Source organism: Rhinoraja longicauda, chromosome 20 (genome assembly GCF_053455715.1).
Source record: "Rhinoraja longicauda isolate Sanriku21f chromosome 20, sRhiLon1.1, whole genome shotgun sequence".
Lineage (NCBI taxonomy): Eukaryota > Metazoa > Chordata > Chondrichthyes > Rajiformes > Arhynchobatidae > Rhinoraja > Rhinoraja longicauda.
The window spans coordinates 10923199-10938883 of record NC_135972.1 but is presented as its reverse complement, the minus strand read 5'-3'; the positions used below and the strand labels follow the sequence as shown (position 1 = coordinate 10938883).

The 15685-nt window shown below is 45.2% G+C and overlaps 1 protein-coding gene across 2 annotated transcripts; it reads left to right on the top strand.

Annotated features, from left to right (window-relative positions):
- The first annotated feature begins 6232 nt into the window (after positions 1-6232).
- Positions 6233-14376, top strand: efcab10 (EF-hand calcium binding domain 10). 2 transcript variants are annotated; one of them, XM_078416518.1, is made up of 4 exons: positions 6233-6363; positions 9276-9440; positions 9525-9615; positions 14172-14376. In XM_078416518.1, the coding sequence occupies exons 1-4, from the start codon at positions 6261-6263 to the stop codon at positions 14242-14244; spliced, it is 432 nt and encodes a 143-aa protein (XP_078272644.1). In that variant the 5' UTR covers positions 6233-6260; the 3' UTR covers positions 14245-14376. The 2 variants fall into 2 exon arrangements, with proteins under 2 accessions (XP_078272644.1, XP_078272645.1); XM_078416519.1 differs by lacking the exon at positions 14172-14376 and adding an exon at positions 13811-13970.
- The last annotated feature ends 1309 nt before the right edge of the window (positions 14377-15685 follow it).

The following is a 15685-nucleotide window of genomic DNA, read 5'->3' as shown; positions in this document are numbered from 1 at the left end:
ACCTGGGACCCTTGCACTGTAAGGCTACATCTCTACCACCGTTCTCTCATCATAGTCTCTTTCCAGCATATGCTCAATGACACGGGGTCTTCCAGGAATCTTAACACCATTCATTCAAGTGAGATCTTTGATAGCTCTGTGCACATTGGTGGAACGAGTTGATCCACTTTATGCCACTGAGTTCTATCAACCGCCTAGCCATTTCTCTTACCTTCCTATTCTCCCGAATCCAAAGCGATCAAGCCTCGAAGATAGACACAAAATGCTGAAGAAGGGTGTCAACCCAAAACGTCACACATTCCTTCTCTCCAGTGATGCTGCCTGTCCCGCTGAGTTACTCCAGCTTTCTGTGTCCATCCTCGGTTTAAACCAGCATCTGCAGTTCCTTCCCATTCAATTAGAGGACTCAGCCGCGTTCAATCAGCATAACACAGGTGAATGATTCATTCTGGGATTCGGTTACGGTCCCGACCCGAAGCGTCGTCTGTCCATTTCCTCCGCAGATGCTGCCTCGCCCGCCGAGTTCCTCCAGCACGGTTTTTAAACTAATTCTGGGATTTATTTCAGCAGCTTGGGACCTGATATTAGAATATATGCTATTATTAAGACGCATGTATTTCACTTTTTTTTAAACCACATTTTTCTTTAAAATCTATAACCCCATTCTAACCAGAGTCATTGGTTGGTGACCAACTGATGCAGGTTTAAACTGATTGATACAGAAACCAAAGGGGATGTATAGATACTGCGATGTGGAATGTATTGCCTGAAAAGACAATGGAACAGGTTCAACTGAACTGTCATGAGGGAATTTAAAGGGGAAAATGCAGGTAAGTGGGACTAATTGGATGATTTTACCACAAGACTCAGGATATGTGCTATATTTCTAACGTCCAAATATTACTTTAATGTAGTGTATAATTGGAGGGGAAATAGAGCTTCCACTGATCTGGAATAAAGCAGATTCTATTAATAAAAGTAATTGTAAATAGTTTTTATTGTGCTACACAATAGAAAAATGCTGCATGTTATTCCCATTTTTTGTTTATTATAGTTTTCCCTAAAACCATTAGGAAAGTATTCTAGTATTTTAAATCAACTGGTCAATAGACAATAGGTGCAGGAGGAGGCCATTCGGCCCTTCGAGCCAGCATCGCCATTCAATGTGATCATGGCTGATCATTCTCAATCAGTACCCTGTTCCTGCCTTCTCCTCATACCCCCTGACTCCGCTATCCTTAAGAGCTCTATCTAGCTCTCTCTTGATTAGTGCAAACTCTCTCTTGGTCAGTGCAGACTCGGTGGGCCGAAGGGCCTGTATCTCTAAAACTAAGCATATAAAATTATGAGATGCATAGATAGGGTAGGCCTGTTCCCCATGGTGAAAATGTCAAATAGTAGAGGGCATAGTTTTAAGATGCGAGGGGTAAAGATTGAAGATGTGCAAGGCATGTTTTTGGTACGTGCCTGGAACACGGTTGCCAGTAACAGTGATGTTGAAGGGGCTTTTAGAAAGATACATGAATATGCAGGGGGTGAAGGGATATGGATCATGTGCAAGCGGTTGGTTACATTTTAAAATCAAATCCAAGTTTCCTGTGCACTTGGAAAAGGGCTGTGGAAAGTCAAAACGGGCAAGTCCACGGATGAATAGCAGTCAACAGGTGGTCTGGAGACAATTTAATCGTGATCAGGAGTGAAGTTTGCTTTTTTTTTTTGCCATTGTAATATGAAGGAATTTATAAAGAACGGGCTTATTTAATGATAGTTATAAATTACCAGGACACCCTTTCAATATTTATCAAACGTTCTCACCATCCACTGAAGGGTTGGGAAACTTTAGATTTATGCTTGAGCCTTCTGGTACAGTATTTAATTAGAAACACCTTTCAACACATGGTGTGTTTAGTGAATATTAATGATGCTCTCAAAAAGGACGATACAAACGTTGAACAAAAGCCGGAGACTAAAGAGAATGAAGGCAGTAAAACTGTCATTGGGACTCAAGATTGACATACCGTTGGAGACGCTTCAAGAGACTGGGGAGAAGCCTTAAAGGAACTCCACTTGGCAACTTGCAGAGAGGTTGAACGAGGTAGCTTTACCAACCAAATCATTGCCACAAAGCATGATGTAGGTCATGGAAATCATGTTCTGCAACGATCCATCAACATTGTGTCTCTGTGGCAATCTGCCCACTTACAGAGGCACACAAAAGATTCACATGTTGACTTTATTCACTGTAAACCGTTCACCAAACACAATTATAAATTGCAGATTTAATTTCCAATAATTCAGATCGAATTATTGGAATGCGCAAAGAGGCCAAGACAAGTGAATGTTGTGGCTGTTTGCTATCCGAGCTGAAAGATGAGGCTTTTTATGGAATAAAAGTGACAAAAGAAAACAGGGAGTCTCATTGTCTGTAACTCGTTTTCACCCAGCCCACGGCTTACAATCACCTGCTTCCTTTATCATCGTTACCTTTTTGCATTTCTTTCAGTCATCTCTCAACATCACCGTCTATATATCTTGTTTCCCTTTCCCTTGACTCTCAGTCTGAAGAAGGGTCTCAACCTGAAACATCACCTATTCCTTTTCTCCAGAGATGCTGCCTGGCCCACTGAGTTACTCCAGCTTTTTATGCCTATGATATGTCTATCTTTGGTGTAAACCAGCATTTGCAATTAGTTCCAACACAGGGTTGTATCTATATGCACTGTACTCCCCTTCCCCCCCTCCCCACAGTAAATAGGTAAGATCCAGTGGAGTATATTTCAACAGTTTATCCAGTTTTCCAAGAGGTTTACTTTTACATAATTTCTATGTCTGTGGAATGTGACATTCATTTTTATCAGGCCTTTGAGACAGCAAAAGGGATTCGCCCCTTGTCACAAGTATTAGGAGTAGAATTAGGCCATTCGGCCCATCAAGTCCACTCAGCCATTCAATCATGGCTGATCACTGCCTCCTAATCCCATTTTCCTGCCTTCACCCCATAACACCCTTTCTAATGAAGAATCTGTCTATCTCTGCCTTAAAAATATCCACTGCCTTGGCCTCCACAGCCCTCTGTAGCAATGAGTTCCATAGATTAACTACCCTCTGACTAAAGAAGTTCCTCCTCACCTCCTTTCTAAAAGAGCGCCCTTTAATTCTGAGGCTATGACCTCTGGTCCTAGACTTTCCCACCAGTGGAAACATCTTTTCCTAATCCCCTCTTGTCCTGGTGAAGGTAGTCCAACAGTGCTGACAGGTTGGCTATTCCAGGATTCTGTATTTCCTACTCAATCCCAGGAGAGTGTTTATATTTCCAGCATTTTGACCTATTTCTATCTATAGTTTATTTTGTTTGTTAATTTTCTATAGTGTTTCTGAATCACCACAAGAATCGATCAGCATCCTGAAAATAAGACATTTCAACTAGTTTGTTCAGTTGCATTTTACACTTGTTATTTATCAAAGCAATATTGTGAATGATTAAATAAATCACACTGCTGCAGCTTCTGAATTGTCAGGCTGCCATTTTTGATTGAAGCGTTCTTGTCAGACTTTATTGAATTATATGGTCTTTCACCTCGGAATTAAAAAAATTATAACTTGAGCCTTTTAACAAATAATTCTGAAAATAATATGAAATACAATTATTTATCCATAATAGAATTTTTTTTACACAAAGACAAGTTGGTATCAGGAATGAGCTGCTAGAGGATGTAGTAGGGTTGGAACAATAACATTTAAGGAGTAAGTTGCCAAATACTTGAATGAACAATGCATAGAGGAATTAATGCAGGCAAGTGGAAAAGTATAGATAGGTATGATGGTCAGCATAGACACTGTGGACCAAAGGGCTTTCTCTATGCTGTACAACTCCTTGACTCTAAAGAAAGACAAAGTTCTGGAGCAACTCTACGGGTCAGGCAGCATCCCTGGAGAACATGGATAGGCAACATTTTGGGTTGGGACCCTTCATTTTGAAGAAGGGTGACAACCTGAAACGTCACCTATCCATGTTCTCCAGAGCTGCTGCCTGACCCACTGAGTTACTCCAGCAATGTGTCTTTTTTATAAACCAACATCTGCAGTTTCTTGTTCCTCCATGACAATAAAGTTCTAGTATGTGTCAAACTGAATAAATGAATGAAAAACAATCTTGTTTTCTTCTGATTTGTTAAATACGTGTTAATAGCCGTTATCTGTTAAATACTCTGTCCTTCTCACTGCCTGCCTTGTTATTAAAATCAAGTGCCAAAGTCCTTTTCTGTAAATGTTTATTCCATCAGCCATCGCCGACCTTTGAGTTAGATATGGCCCTTTTTGCTAAAGGGATCAGGAGGGGGTATGGAGAGAAGGCAGGTACAGGCTACTGAGCTGGATGATCAGCCATGATCATATTGAATTGCGGTGCAGGCTCGAAGGGCCGAATGGCCTACTCCTGCACCTATTTTCTATGTTTCTATGTTTCTAACTGAGAAACCTTCATCCTCAAATTAAGCCACGGGATGGCGCACTCCGCACACCACCTCAGCTTAAATTGAAGATAGACACAAAATGCTGAAGTAACTGAATGACCAGGCAGCATCTCAGGAGGAAAGGAATAGGTAACGTTTCGGGTCGAGGGTCTCCTTTTCTCCAGAGATGCTGCCTGATCCGCTGAATTAGTCCAGCGTTTTGTGTCTATCTTTGGTGTAAACCAGCATCTGCAGTTCCTGCCAACACAGCTCACAACTTAAATTGTTTTCCCTGAAATATTTCCAGGAAATGGTTTGTGTTAATGAAGAAAAAGTCTGAAACCAATGATAAATATTTTGATGTAGAGGGGAAACGCGCAATTACAATATTTCCTAAAACGTGATGCTTTAGGCGACATTTGCATTGTGAATACTGCTCACAAATAAGCAGTGACAGGCGGCTGTGGTTTAATCCTCTGATTATTTGCAACATTTGACATCCCAGTGCAGGCCGTGGGGTGGAAATGTCCTTGGTACCATTTGTCACCCGAGCATGTCCTCCGCGGCGTAACTCCGGCACTTTGTGTTGTCTTTACTACCAGACTGGCATTAACCCAGTGGCTGCGGGCATTAACCCAGTGGCTGCGGGCATTAACCCACTAGCCAGGGCATTAACCCAGTGGCTGCGGGCATTAACCCAGTGGCTGCGGGCATTAACCCACTAGCCAGGGCATTAACCCAGTGGCTGCGGGCATTAACCCACTAGCCAGGGCATTAACCCAGTGGCCGCGGGCATTAACCCACTAGCCAGGGCATTAACCCAGTGGCCGCGGGCATTAACCCACTAACCAGGGCATTAACCCAGTGGCTGCGGGCATTAACCCAGTGGCTGCGGGCATTAACCCACTAGCCAGGGCATTAACCCAGTGACCGCGGGCATTAACCCAGTGGCCGCGGGCATTAACCCACTGGCCGCGGGCATTAACCCACTAGCCAGGGCATTAACCCACTAGCCAGGGCATTAACCCACTAGCCGCGGGCAATAACCCAGTGGCCGCGGGCATTAACCCACTAGCCAGGACATTAACCCACTAGCCGCGGGCAATAACCCAGTGGCCGCGGGCATTAACCCACTAGCCAGGACATTAACCCAGTGGCCGCGGGCATTAACCCACTAGCCACGAGTATCAACCCACTAGCCGCGGGCATCAACCCACTAGCCGCGGGCATTAACCACTAGCCAGGGCATTAACCCACTAGCCGCGGGCATTAACCTACTAGCCGCGGGCATTAACCCACTAGCCGCGGGCATTAACCTACTAGCCGCGGGCATTAACCCACTAGCCGCGGGCATTAACCCAGTGGCCGCGAGCATTAACCCAGTTGCCACGGGTATTAACCCACCAGCCCCGGGCATGAACCTACTTGCCACGGGCGACAATTAACTCAGTACCTGGTGTCGCCCGCCGGCTCTGATCCAGGGTTCAGCGAGCGCCTGGCGTCAGCCTCTGCCGAGTCTCCCGATGAGCCGAACGGAGCCGAGCGCCCCCAGTGGAGCCGAGCGTCCCCCAGTGGAGCCGCCGAACCGAGCGCCCCCAGTGGAGCGGAGGAACGAGGAGCCGAGCGCCCCCGAGTGGAGCGCTGGAGCCGAGCGCCCCCAGTGGAGCGGTGGAGCCGAGCGCCCCCAGTGGAGCGGTAGAGCCGAGTTTCCCGCTCCCCGCCATTGGCCGCGAGAGGCGCCGCAGTCAGCGGAAGTCGCGTCACTGAGTCCTACGCCCCGCTTCCGGCGCGTTGCCTGGAGACGGCGGCATGGCGTCTCCCCAGGAGCAGGAGGCGCTGGAATACCTGGCGGAGCATCAGATACTGGAGCTCATCGACAGCCTCACCAGCATGTTGCTCTACCACCGGCCCGGTACGTCCCGGCACCCGGGGTGGGTGGGCGGGCCAGAGGCTGAGGGGCCGACAATAACCAGATCAGCACCCCCACCCTCTCCCCCCCACCCCTCTCCCTTCCCTCTCCCCCCTCTCCCCCCTCTCCCCCCCCCTCTCTCCCTCCCCCCTCTCTCCCTCCCCCTCTCTCCCTCCCCCTCCCTCCCTCCCCCCCTCTCCCTCCCCCCCTCTCCCTCCCCTCTCTCCCCCCCTCTCTCCCTCCCCCCCCTCTCTCCCTCCCCCCATTTCTCTCCCCCCTCCCATCTCTCTCCCCCCCTCCCATCTCTCTCCCCCCCTCCCATCTCTCTCCCCCCCCCTCTCCCCCCCTCATCTCTCTCCCCCCCTCTCTCTCCCCCTCTCTCTCCCCCCCTCTCTCCCTCTCCCTCCCACCCTCTCTCCCTCCCCCTCCCCCTCCTCTCTCCCTCCCCCCCTCTCTCCCTCCCCCCCTCTCTCCCTCCCTCTCTCCCTCCCTCCCCCCCTCTCTCCCTCCCCCCCTCTCTCCCTCCCCCCCTCTCTCCCTCCCTCTCCCCCTCTCCCTCCCCCTCTCCCTCCCCCCCCATCTCCCTCCCCCATCTCCCTCCCCCCCCTCTCCCTCCCCCCCTCTCTCCCTCCCACCCCCACTCTCCCTCCCCCCCCACCTCTCTCCCTCCCTCCTCCTTCCCCCCTCCCTCTCTCCCTCCCCCCCACCTCTCTCCCTCCCCCCCACCTCTCTCCCTCCCCCCCACCTCTCTCCCTCCCCCTCCCCCTCCCCCTCCACCTCCCCCTCCACCCTCCCCAAAGCTGCACCCCTCACCGCACACTCACCTCCTCCCTTCCTCCTATGTAGCTCGACCCGCTCCTCAAACCCACTGCACCCCACCCCCTCACACCCACTACAACCCTATCCCCTCCCCGCAAATCCAGTACACTCCTTCCTCATCCACTTCGTGCTTCCAGTTTATGGCGGGACACACCTGCTTGTTCAGGGTTCCTGGTTTGCAGACAACACTTAACATGAAAGACATGCAGGCTGCCAAAGCAATCACGTTGACAGGCTGCACTCAGCACTGCAGATAAACAGGAGGATCTTAGACCCACCTCCACAATCGATGGGCAAAAATCAGCTGCTACAAACAGGTTGAGTCTTTTGCAGTTTCTCACAGTGAAGAAAAATATGGGAAATGCTATCAAAAGATGAATAAAGCAAATAGATTACATTTTAAAACAAAATGTACTAAAACAAAATTGGTCCATTAGAGAGTCAGAGTGGACAGCTATGTGCTGAGCCGGAAGAAATGGGGGAGATATTAAACAATTTCTTTTCTTCGGTATTCACCGAGGAGAAGGATATTGAATTATGTGAGGTAAGCGAAACAAGTAGAGTAGTGATGGAAATTATGAGGATTAAAGAAGAGGAGGTACGGACACTTTTGAAAAATATAAAAGTGGATAAGTCTCCAGGTCCTGATAGGATATTCCCTAGGACATTGAGGGAAGTTAGTGCAGAAATAGCAGGGGCTATGACGGAAATATTTCAAACGTCATTAGAAACGGGGAAGGTGCCGGAAGATTGGCGCATTGCGCATGTTGTGCCTTTGTTTAAAAAAGGTACTAAAAGTAAACCTAGCAATTATAGACCTGTTAGTTTGACGTCTGTGGTGGGAAAATTAATGGAAAAGATACTTAGGGACAATATATATAATTATTTGGATAAACAAGGCCTGATTAGAAACAGTCAACATGGATTTGTGCCTGGAAGGTCATGTTTGACTAATCTTCTTGAATTTTTTGAAGAGGTTACCAGGGAAGGGTGGGCTGGAAGATGGCAGATGGAGTTTAATGCTGATAAGTGTGAGGTGCTGCATTTTGGTAGGACAAATCAAAATAGGACGTACAGGGTAAATGGTAGGGAATTGAGGAATGCAGTGGAACAGAGGGATCTGGGAATAACTGTGCATTGTTCCCTGAAGGTGGAATCTCATGTGGATAGGGTGGTGAAGAAGGCATTTGGTATGCTTGTCTTTATAAATCAGAGCATCGAGTATAGAAGTTGGGATGTAATGTTAAAATTGTACAGGGCATTGGTGAGGCCGAATCTGGAGTATGGTGTGCAGTTCTGGTCGCCAAATTATAGGAAGGATGTCGACAAAATGGAGAGGGTACAGAGGAGATTTACTAGAATGTTGCCTGGGTTTCAGCACTTAGGCTACAGAGAGAGGTTTAACAGGTTGGGTCTTTATTCTTTGGAGCGTAGAAGGTTGAGGGGGGACTTGATAGAGGTTTTTTAAATTTTGAGAGGGACGGACAGAGTTGACGTGGGTAGGCTTTTCCCTTTGAGAGTGGGGAAGATTCCAACAAGGGGACATAGCTTCAGAATTGAGGGACAAAAGTTTAGGGGTAACATGAGGGGTAACTTCTTTACTCAGAGGGTGGTGGCTGTATGGAATGGGCTTCCGGTGGAAGTGGTGGAGGCTGGCTCGATTTTATTATTTAAGAGTAAATTGGATAGGTATATGGATAGGAGGGGATTAGAGGGTTATGGTCTGAGTGCAGGTAGAGGAGACTAGGTCAGGGAGAATGGTCGGCGTGGACTGGTAGGGTCGGACAGGCCTGTTTCCATGCTGTAGTTGTTATATGGTTATATGGTTACTAGGCTCAGAGAAAAGAAAATTAACCTTATCAGATGAATTTTGACTGGCGTCATTGTTCTCAGTGATTGAGTGGGAAGGCAGAAATGAGCCACCCCCATTAGAGTATTTTAACATATACTCTCTCTTTTCTATTAAGTTTGTGATCTAGTTCTCATAAATACTTTTTTATATTTTTATTTATTTTTATCAATTTGAGGAAATGGGATAACATTGTTGATTAAACTGCATTTCTTACTGTTTAGTTAATATGATTTTATATTTGCAGCTAAACCTTTGGAGTTTTTAATTGAACAACTGGAGCAATTGAAGGTTGCCAAAACGATTAAAAAAAATTATCCTTGTTTGTTTGATGAGTCAAATTTGGATGCTGTGTTTGGTATTTTGGATACGACTAAAACAGGACAGATCACTTTGATTCAGTATACGGAAGGTATGGTTGTCATTTCCAGTGTATCTGATTTGCACTGTTAAACTTTGATGGTCAGCACTAACTCTATGCTATGAATAATTTCAGCTTTCAAAACTCTTGGAGTGAAGGATTTTGTAAAGGAGCCATCAGGTGCCAAAGAAAATAAAATCCACCTGGCAGTGTTCAAAGCCGAGGCGTAAGTACATAAGTCTTGTACTTTAAATCACGCATGATGTAGCCGTTAATCTAGTGGTCGGGGGCATTAACCCCACCTCTTCCTCACCCCACTCTCTCCCTCACTCCACCCCCTCCCCTGCCTTCACATCCACTGCATCCCCTCCTTCACCTTACCCGCCCCTCTACCCCCTCCCTCATCCCACTCCCCTCACCCCATCCCCTCCCTCTGCCCACCCTTCTGCAAGTACAGAAGTCTTGTTCTATAAATCAAACATGAGTAACATCTAAATTACCCATTTGAAGTTGAATTTTTTGCCATTATTATCTGAGATTCAGAAATGAAATCCTAAATATTTTGATGCTCTACCCAACTTTAGTATCTGTAATAAGGGAAATTGTACATTTGTCACTGAAACTTGCCAATTTCTTGTTATAAGGTCATAAGCTCATAAGTGATAGGAGCAGAATTAGGCCATTCCGTCCATCAAGTCTGCTCTGCCATTCAATCATGGCTGTTCTATCTCTCCTCACCCCATTCTCCTGCATTACCCCATAACCCCTGACATTGTCAGTTGTTTCCCTTTGAGAACATGTGTAATTTGACCATTGATAAATGTATTTCTGAAGGTTTAGGTAAGCATCAAAACTCATGCCTTACATTGCTAACATTATTGAAGAGAGAACATCAAAATTAATGGCAAAGTGACAAGATTATGCAAACCTCGATTTTAAAATACCATTTATCGGTTATATATGCCAAAATAGACCAGAAACTAAGCGTGTTTGACAGAAAATGGGTCGACTGGGCTTGTATTCACTGGAATTTAGAAGGATGAGACGGGATCTTTAAGGACACCTTCCATCATTACAAGTAATAGTGTCCCAGACTCCAATGGAACACCATCATTTCCAAGTTGTGCTTCTTGGATGCTCTCAAAAATCCTGGAACCTCTCCCTGACAGACACAAAGTGCTGGAGTAACTCAGCGGGTCAGGCAGCATCTCTGGAGAAAGGGACCAGGTGACATTTCAGGTCGAGAGCCTTCAGACTGACAGTCAGGGCAGAGGGAAACGAGAGAGATGAAAAGGTATATTAATAAAAGGCGTTCGAGTCTGAAGTAGGGTCTTGACCCGAAACGTCACCCATTCCTTCTCTCCAGAGATGCTGCCTGTCCCGCTGAGTTACTCCAGCATTTTGTGTCTACAAATGAATGAAAGGTACGCAAAGAACAAATCAAAGCCAGCCAGATGATCAAGGATAGGTGGAGCCCACAATTGCTCCATTGTTGGCTGTGGAGAAGGTGATAACGAGTGGATAAAAACAGTGAAACTAAGCAGGATGACAGTGAAACTAATAGGCCGACTGGGGTGGGGAAGGGACGGAGACAGAGGGAATGCAAGGGATACTTGATGTTAGTGAAATCAAAATCACATCATTGGGTTGTAAGCTGCCCTAGCAAAATAAATGGTGCTGTCCATCCAATTTGCGTTTGGCCTCTGACAATGGTCAGTATGGGAATGGGAAGGGGAGTTAAAGTGTATATATGCAATAGGAGTACCTTTACCACGTCCACAGTAGTGATTCAAGAAGAAGGCCTACCACTGCAACCCATACGGCAATTAAGGCTGAGCAACTGGTCTAGGCAGTGATATTCACATCCCAAAATAATGTTATAAAATACAGGCAATGAAATTCTTGGGAGATAATATAATTGCTTTCAACGCTCACTTATCATGGAGAGCAAAGTTGTGTCCATAATTTTTATTCCTAATTATTACTTTACTGTCCCAGTGAAAATAGAAGATGAGACAGGAGCTATTAAGCTATCATGTTGCCTTATTTTAATGACTTGAAAAGTTTATTAGCAGTATTTTACAAACTTGATGGTTGACATCTATATACTAAAACTGTAATTTGTTCGCTTGTTCCTGAAATACAGTCAAAACAGTACATGACAGCACGACATTTTTAGGCCCACCATACTCACCGTCGTCCCGTGGTCCTATCAAAGAAGTTTAATTGAAATCGGTGTAACATTTTAAAAGTTATTCACATTTTAAAGTTTTAAAAACCGCGCATGCGCAGTTGTGGCTCCGTTGATCTGGTACTTACATAAGATGGCCACTGCATGGGGGGGAGGGGGGCGTGTGGGGGGGAGGGGGGCATGGGGGGGGCGTGGGGGGTGGAGAGGAGTGGGGGAGGAGGGAGTGGGTGAGGAGAGGGTGCTGCACCAATGCAGGAGTGGTTTGGGCCCAACGGGTCCACTTGGTCTAATACTAGATAAAATTAGTTTTGTGCAATGTATGTTCACGGATGCAGAAGTTCAAGTGGCAATCAAAATGCCAACTCTGCACTTATCGTGAGTGTTGACACTTTAAAAATTTAGAAAAAAGCAAATTTTTAATAGAAACATGGAAAGTAGGTGCAGGAGGAGGCCATTCGGCCCTCCGAGCCAGCACCGCCATTCATTGTGATCATGGCTGATCGTCCACAATCAATAACCCGTGCCTGCCTTCTCTCCATATCCCTTGATTCCACTAGCCCCTAGAGCTCTATCTAACTCTCTCTTAAATCCATCCAGTGTTTGGCTTCCCCTGCTCTCTGTGGCAGAGAATTCCTCAAATTCACAACTCTCTGGGTGAAAAAGTTCCTTCTCACCTCAGTTATAAATGGCCTCCCCTTTATTCTAAGACTGTGGTCCCTGGTTCTGGACTCGCCCAACATTGGGAACATTTTTCCTGTATCTAGCTTGTCCAGTCCTTTTATAATTTTATATGTTTCTATAAGATCCCCTCTCATCCTTCTAAACTCCCGTGAATACAAGCCTAGTCTTTTCAATCTTTCCTCATATGACAATCCCGCCATCCCAGGGATCAATCTCCTGAACCTACACTGCACTGCCTCAATTATAAGGATGTCCTTCCTCAAATTAGGAGTCAAAACTGTACACAATACTCCAGATGTGGTCTTACCAGGGCCTATACAACTGCAGAAGAATAATGAATTTTGTTATAGAACCACACAGCACAGGCACAGGCTCCTCTGCCAACGTCCATCATGAATATCAAGCATCATTTGCAGTAAAATTATCTTGTTCCAATTTTATTCTTCCCATCTTCCCATCGATTCCTCTTGATTCTACCAATCACGTATGCGAGGGCCAATGTACAGCGATCATTTAATCTATGCAAAGGAACTGCAGATGCTGGTTTATACAGAAGATAGACACAAAATGCTGGAGTAACTCAGCGGGTCAGGCAACATCTCTGGAGAAAAGGAATAGGTGTCCAAGTGCAAGGATCCTTGTATCTCTGTTAGCACATCTTCCCCAGCCAACAATGGGCCATTATGGACACCACCCTTCCTGAGATCATCCATTGCCAGCCCTGTTTTGTTCTGGCTTTCCCAATTTATCAGTCTGAAGAAGGGTTACGACCTGAAACGTCACATATTCCTTTTCTCCAGAGATGCTGCCTGACCATTTAATCTACATGCCCGAATGTTTTTGGGATATAGTAGAATATTAGACCATTTGAAGGTAAACCATGCAATCAGGGAAAGAACATGCAAACATAGACAGCACCTGGAGGTCAGGATTGAAGTCAGGCAGCTCTGACAGCTGCACCAAGGCTATAACATAGCAATGTTAGAATTATTAGCCTGGTCATTACAGTAAATGTCAGCAAGTCCAGAACTTCCTTGCACGAACATGGAACTCCCAAACATATTCACTATTAGTTGGTGGCACGTGTTTCAAAGCAGTCTGTCGCTAGGATGCCCATGGAGTCCAGCAGCAGATCTCCATTTTTTAAATATAGGGATGGTCATAAATATTTAAATGCCTTGTCAGCATTAAAAGACAGGAAACCCAATGTTTGACTCCTGGACATTAATCCAGATTGAATAGGTTAGGTACGAGGTAACACTGGGCAGATAGTAGGCCAAACTCAGCAAAATTCAGGCCATCATTTTATTGACAAATATATTACACCTGGCGAAAGCGCACAACACATGAAGATGTGAATTTATTGATCTCATTCAGTAACAGGAATGGGACATTCAGGTCACGAGCAGCCAAGAGGAAAGTCTCTTGTTAACTCAGGTTAAACCCACTCCATATAACTTGGAGCCTTAAGACCTGTTTGTTAATCACTGAAAACAATGACCACCAGACACATCCTTGAACTCATATGTGCTTTTCTTCATATTATCAGGAAAGCTGGATTAATGAAGATGTATTCCCCATACAAAACTGGATAAAGCTGTACATTTATTTTTGTCTACAGTTAACTTCTCAACATTCATCTGAACATGATTCGTGTAAAATTGAGTCAAAATAACATTTGCATCATACACTTGAATAAATAATGCTTACTTTGGCTTTGATGTTAATTTTGTCACTGATTTCTATTTGAACCATGTTTCCTTTGGATCAAAGCGGTAAGAGTATTGAACGTTAAATTTGGAGAGGTGCCTTCATCAATCCACAGAGCAAAGTTTCCACACAGCCTCTGAATATCTGACAACTGCTTCTGTGCTTCAGAGTGATGCAGAACCATTTCTTCTTTGTTCCAGTTTGGCATTGAACGACGCATTAACGTGCAAAGATGATATGCACACAAAGATAAGGTGGTCTTTCAAGCTATAATGCAGCCTGGAATTTATAGCTGGATACTTTGTTCCTACTTTCCCCAGTACAAGCAAATGAACTACTGAGAAAATACTGGGAGAACCTAAAGAAGACAACTGAAAAATGTCTCTCACTTGGTTAAGCAGGACAGGTGAAGGAGATCACACAGACCATTCCTAGCTATTAATCCATTTATTTGTGGGATCGCAAGACCAGATTGCATGTGGTTTTCAGCTAAAATGTACTGTCTTCAGAACTTTGACTTAATGAAACATTTAATAAAATGTTCCGATATTTAGCTAGTACACCAAAGTCAATGGTCGAAGGCATCATCAAGGTGACAACATACAGAAGGCAAAGTAACACAAAAGGTCTGACGCTGGAATCTTGAGACTGTCTCTCAGCATCAAAAATGATACACTTCCACTGGTTCTGAGACGAATGATGAGCCTTATGTGGGGTTCTGACACTGAGCAGGAGTTGTTTGACTGGCCATGGGCAATGTTGCATGAGATACTACTGTACTCTGTTGTTTTCACTGGTTTCCATACATTCTTGACACAAAGACCAAGGAGTAGATCAGGTAGACCCACAGAGTCTCTTGCCCAGAGTAGGAGAATCAAGAACCAGAGGGCATAGGTTTAAGGTGTATAGAAGGAAGGGGTGGTTTCGGCAGGGACATTTAAGAAGCTATTAGACAGGTACATGGATAGGATAGATTTAGAGGGATCTGGGCCTCTAAACGCTGGCAAGTGGGACTAGTGTAGATGGGACATGTTGGTCAGTGTGGGCAAGTTGGGCTGAAGGTCCTGTTTCCACACTGTATGACTAGATGACCCTATGACTTTATGACCTGGTTCTCAGTGACTTCCTGGATGCTATGCTCCATTATTGATGGGTTAAAGGCCCGCCCAAGTCAATGAGGATGTAATATTTTTAAGGATGTGTTGGGTGGACAAGTGATTGACACCTGGACGGACAATTCAGGAACAGAGATTAAATCTCACCCTGACAGCAATGGAATTTACATCCAGTTAAAAATATGAAATTTAAATAAAATCACATCATTGGGGAAAAAGATGCAAGTTTGAAGACATACTCCTAAATGCCATTGAAAGCCCCAAGGCAAATGTGAGGTGCAGTTTCGCATAAGAGTCCAAACGTCATTGAACCTGACTATGCAAACAGACTGACAATATTGGGAAAAGATTGACTCAAAGGATAAAGATAGATCGGAAGAATGTATTAAGTGCTTGAGCTTCACAATATTGTCCACGAATGTTTCTACAGCAGGTGTGCAGAGCTAGTGAAAGACTCATATGCATGAATTAAGGGACACAATACGCATTAAGCCTGACAACAAGGCAATCTAGCGGAGGAAGAGTTAAACAAACATGAACTCCATGGAGTGTTGGTCAAAACTACATAGAAATGAGTGTGCTTTAGAATCCTTGAAGCA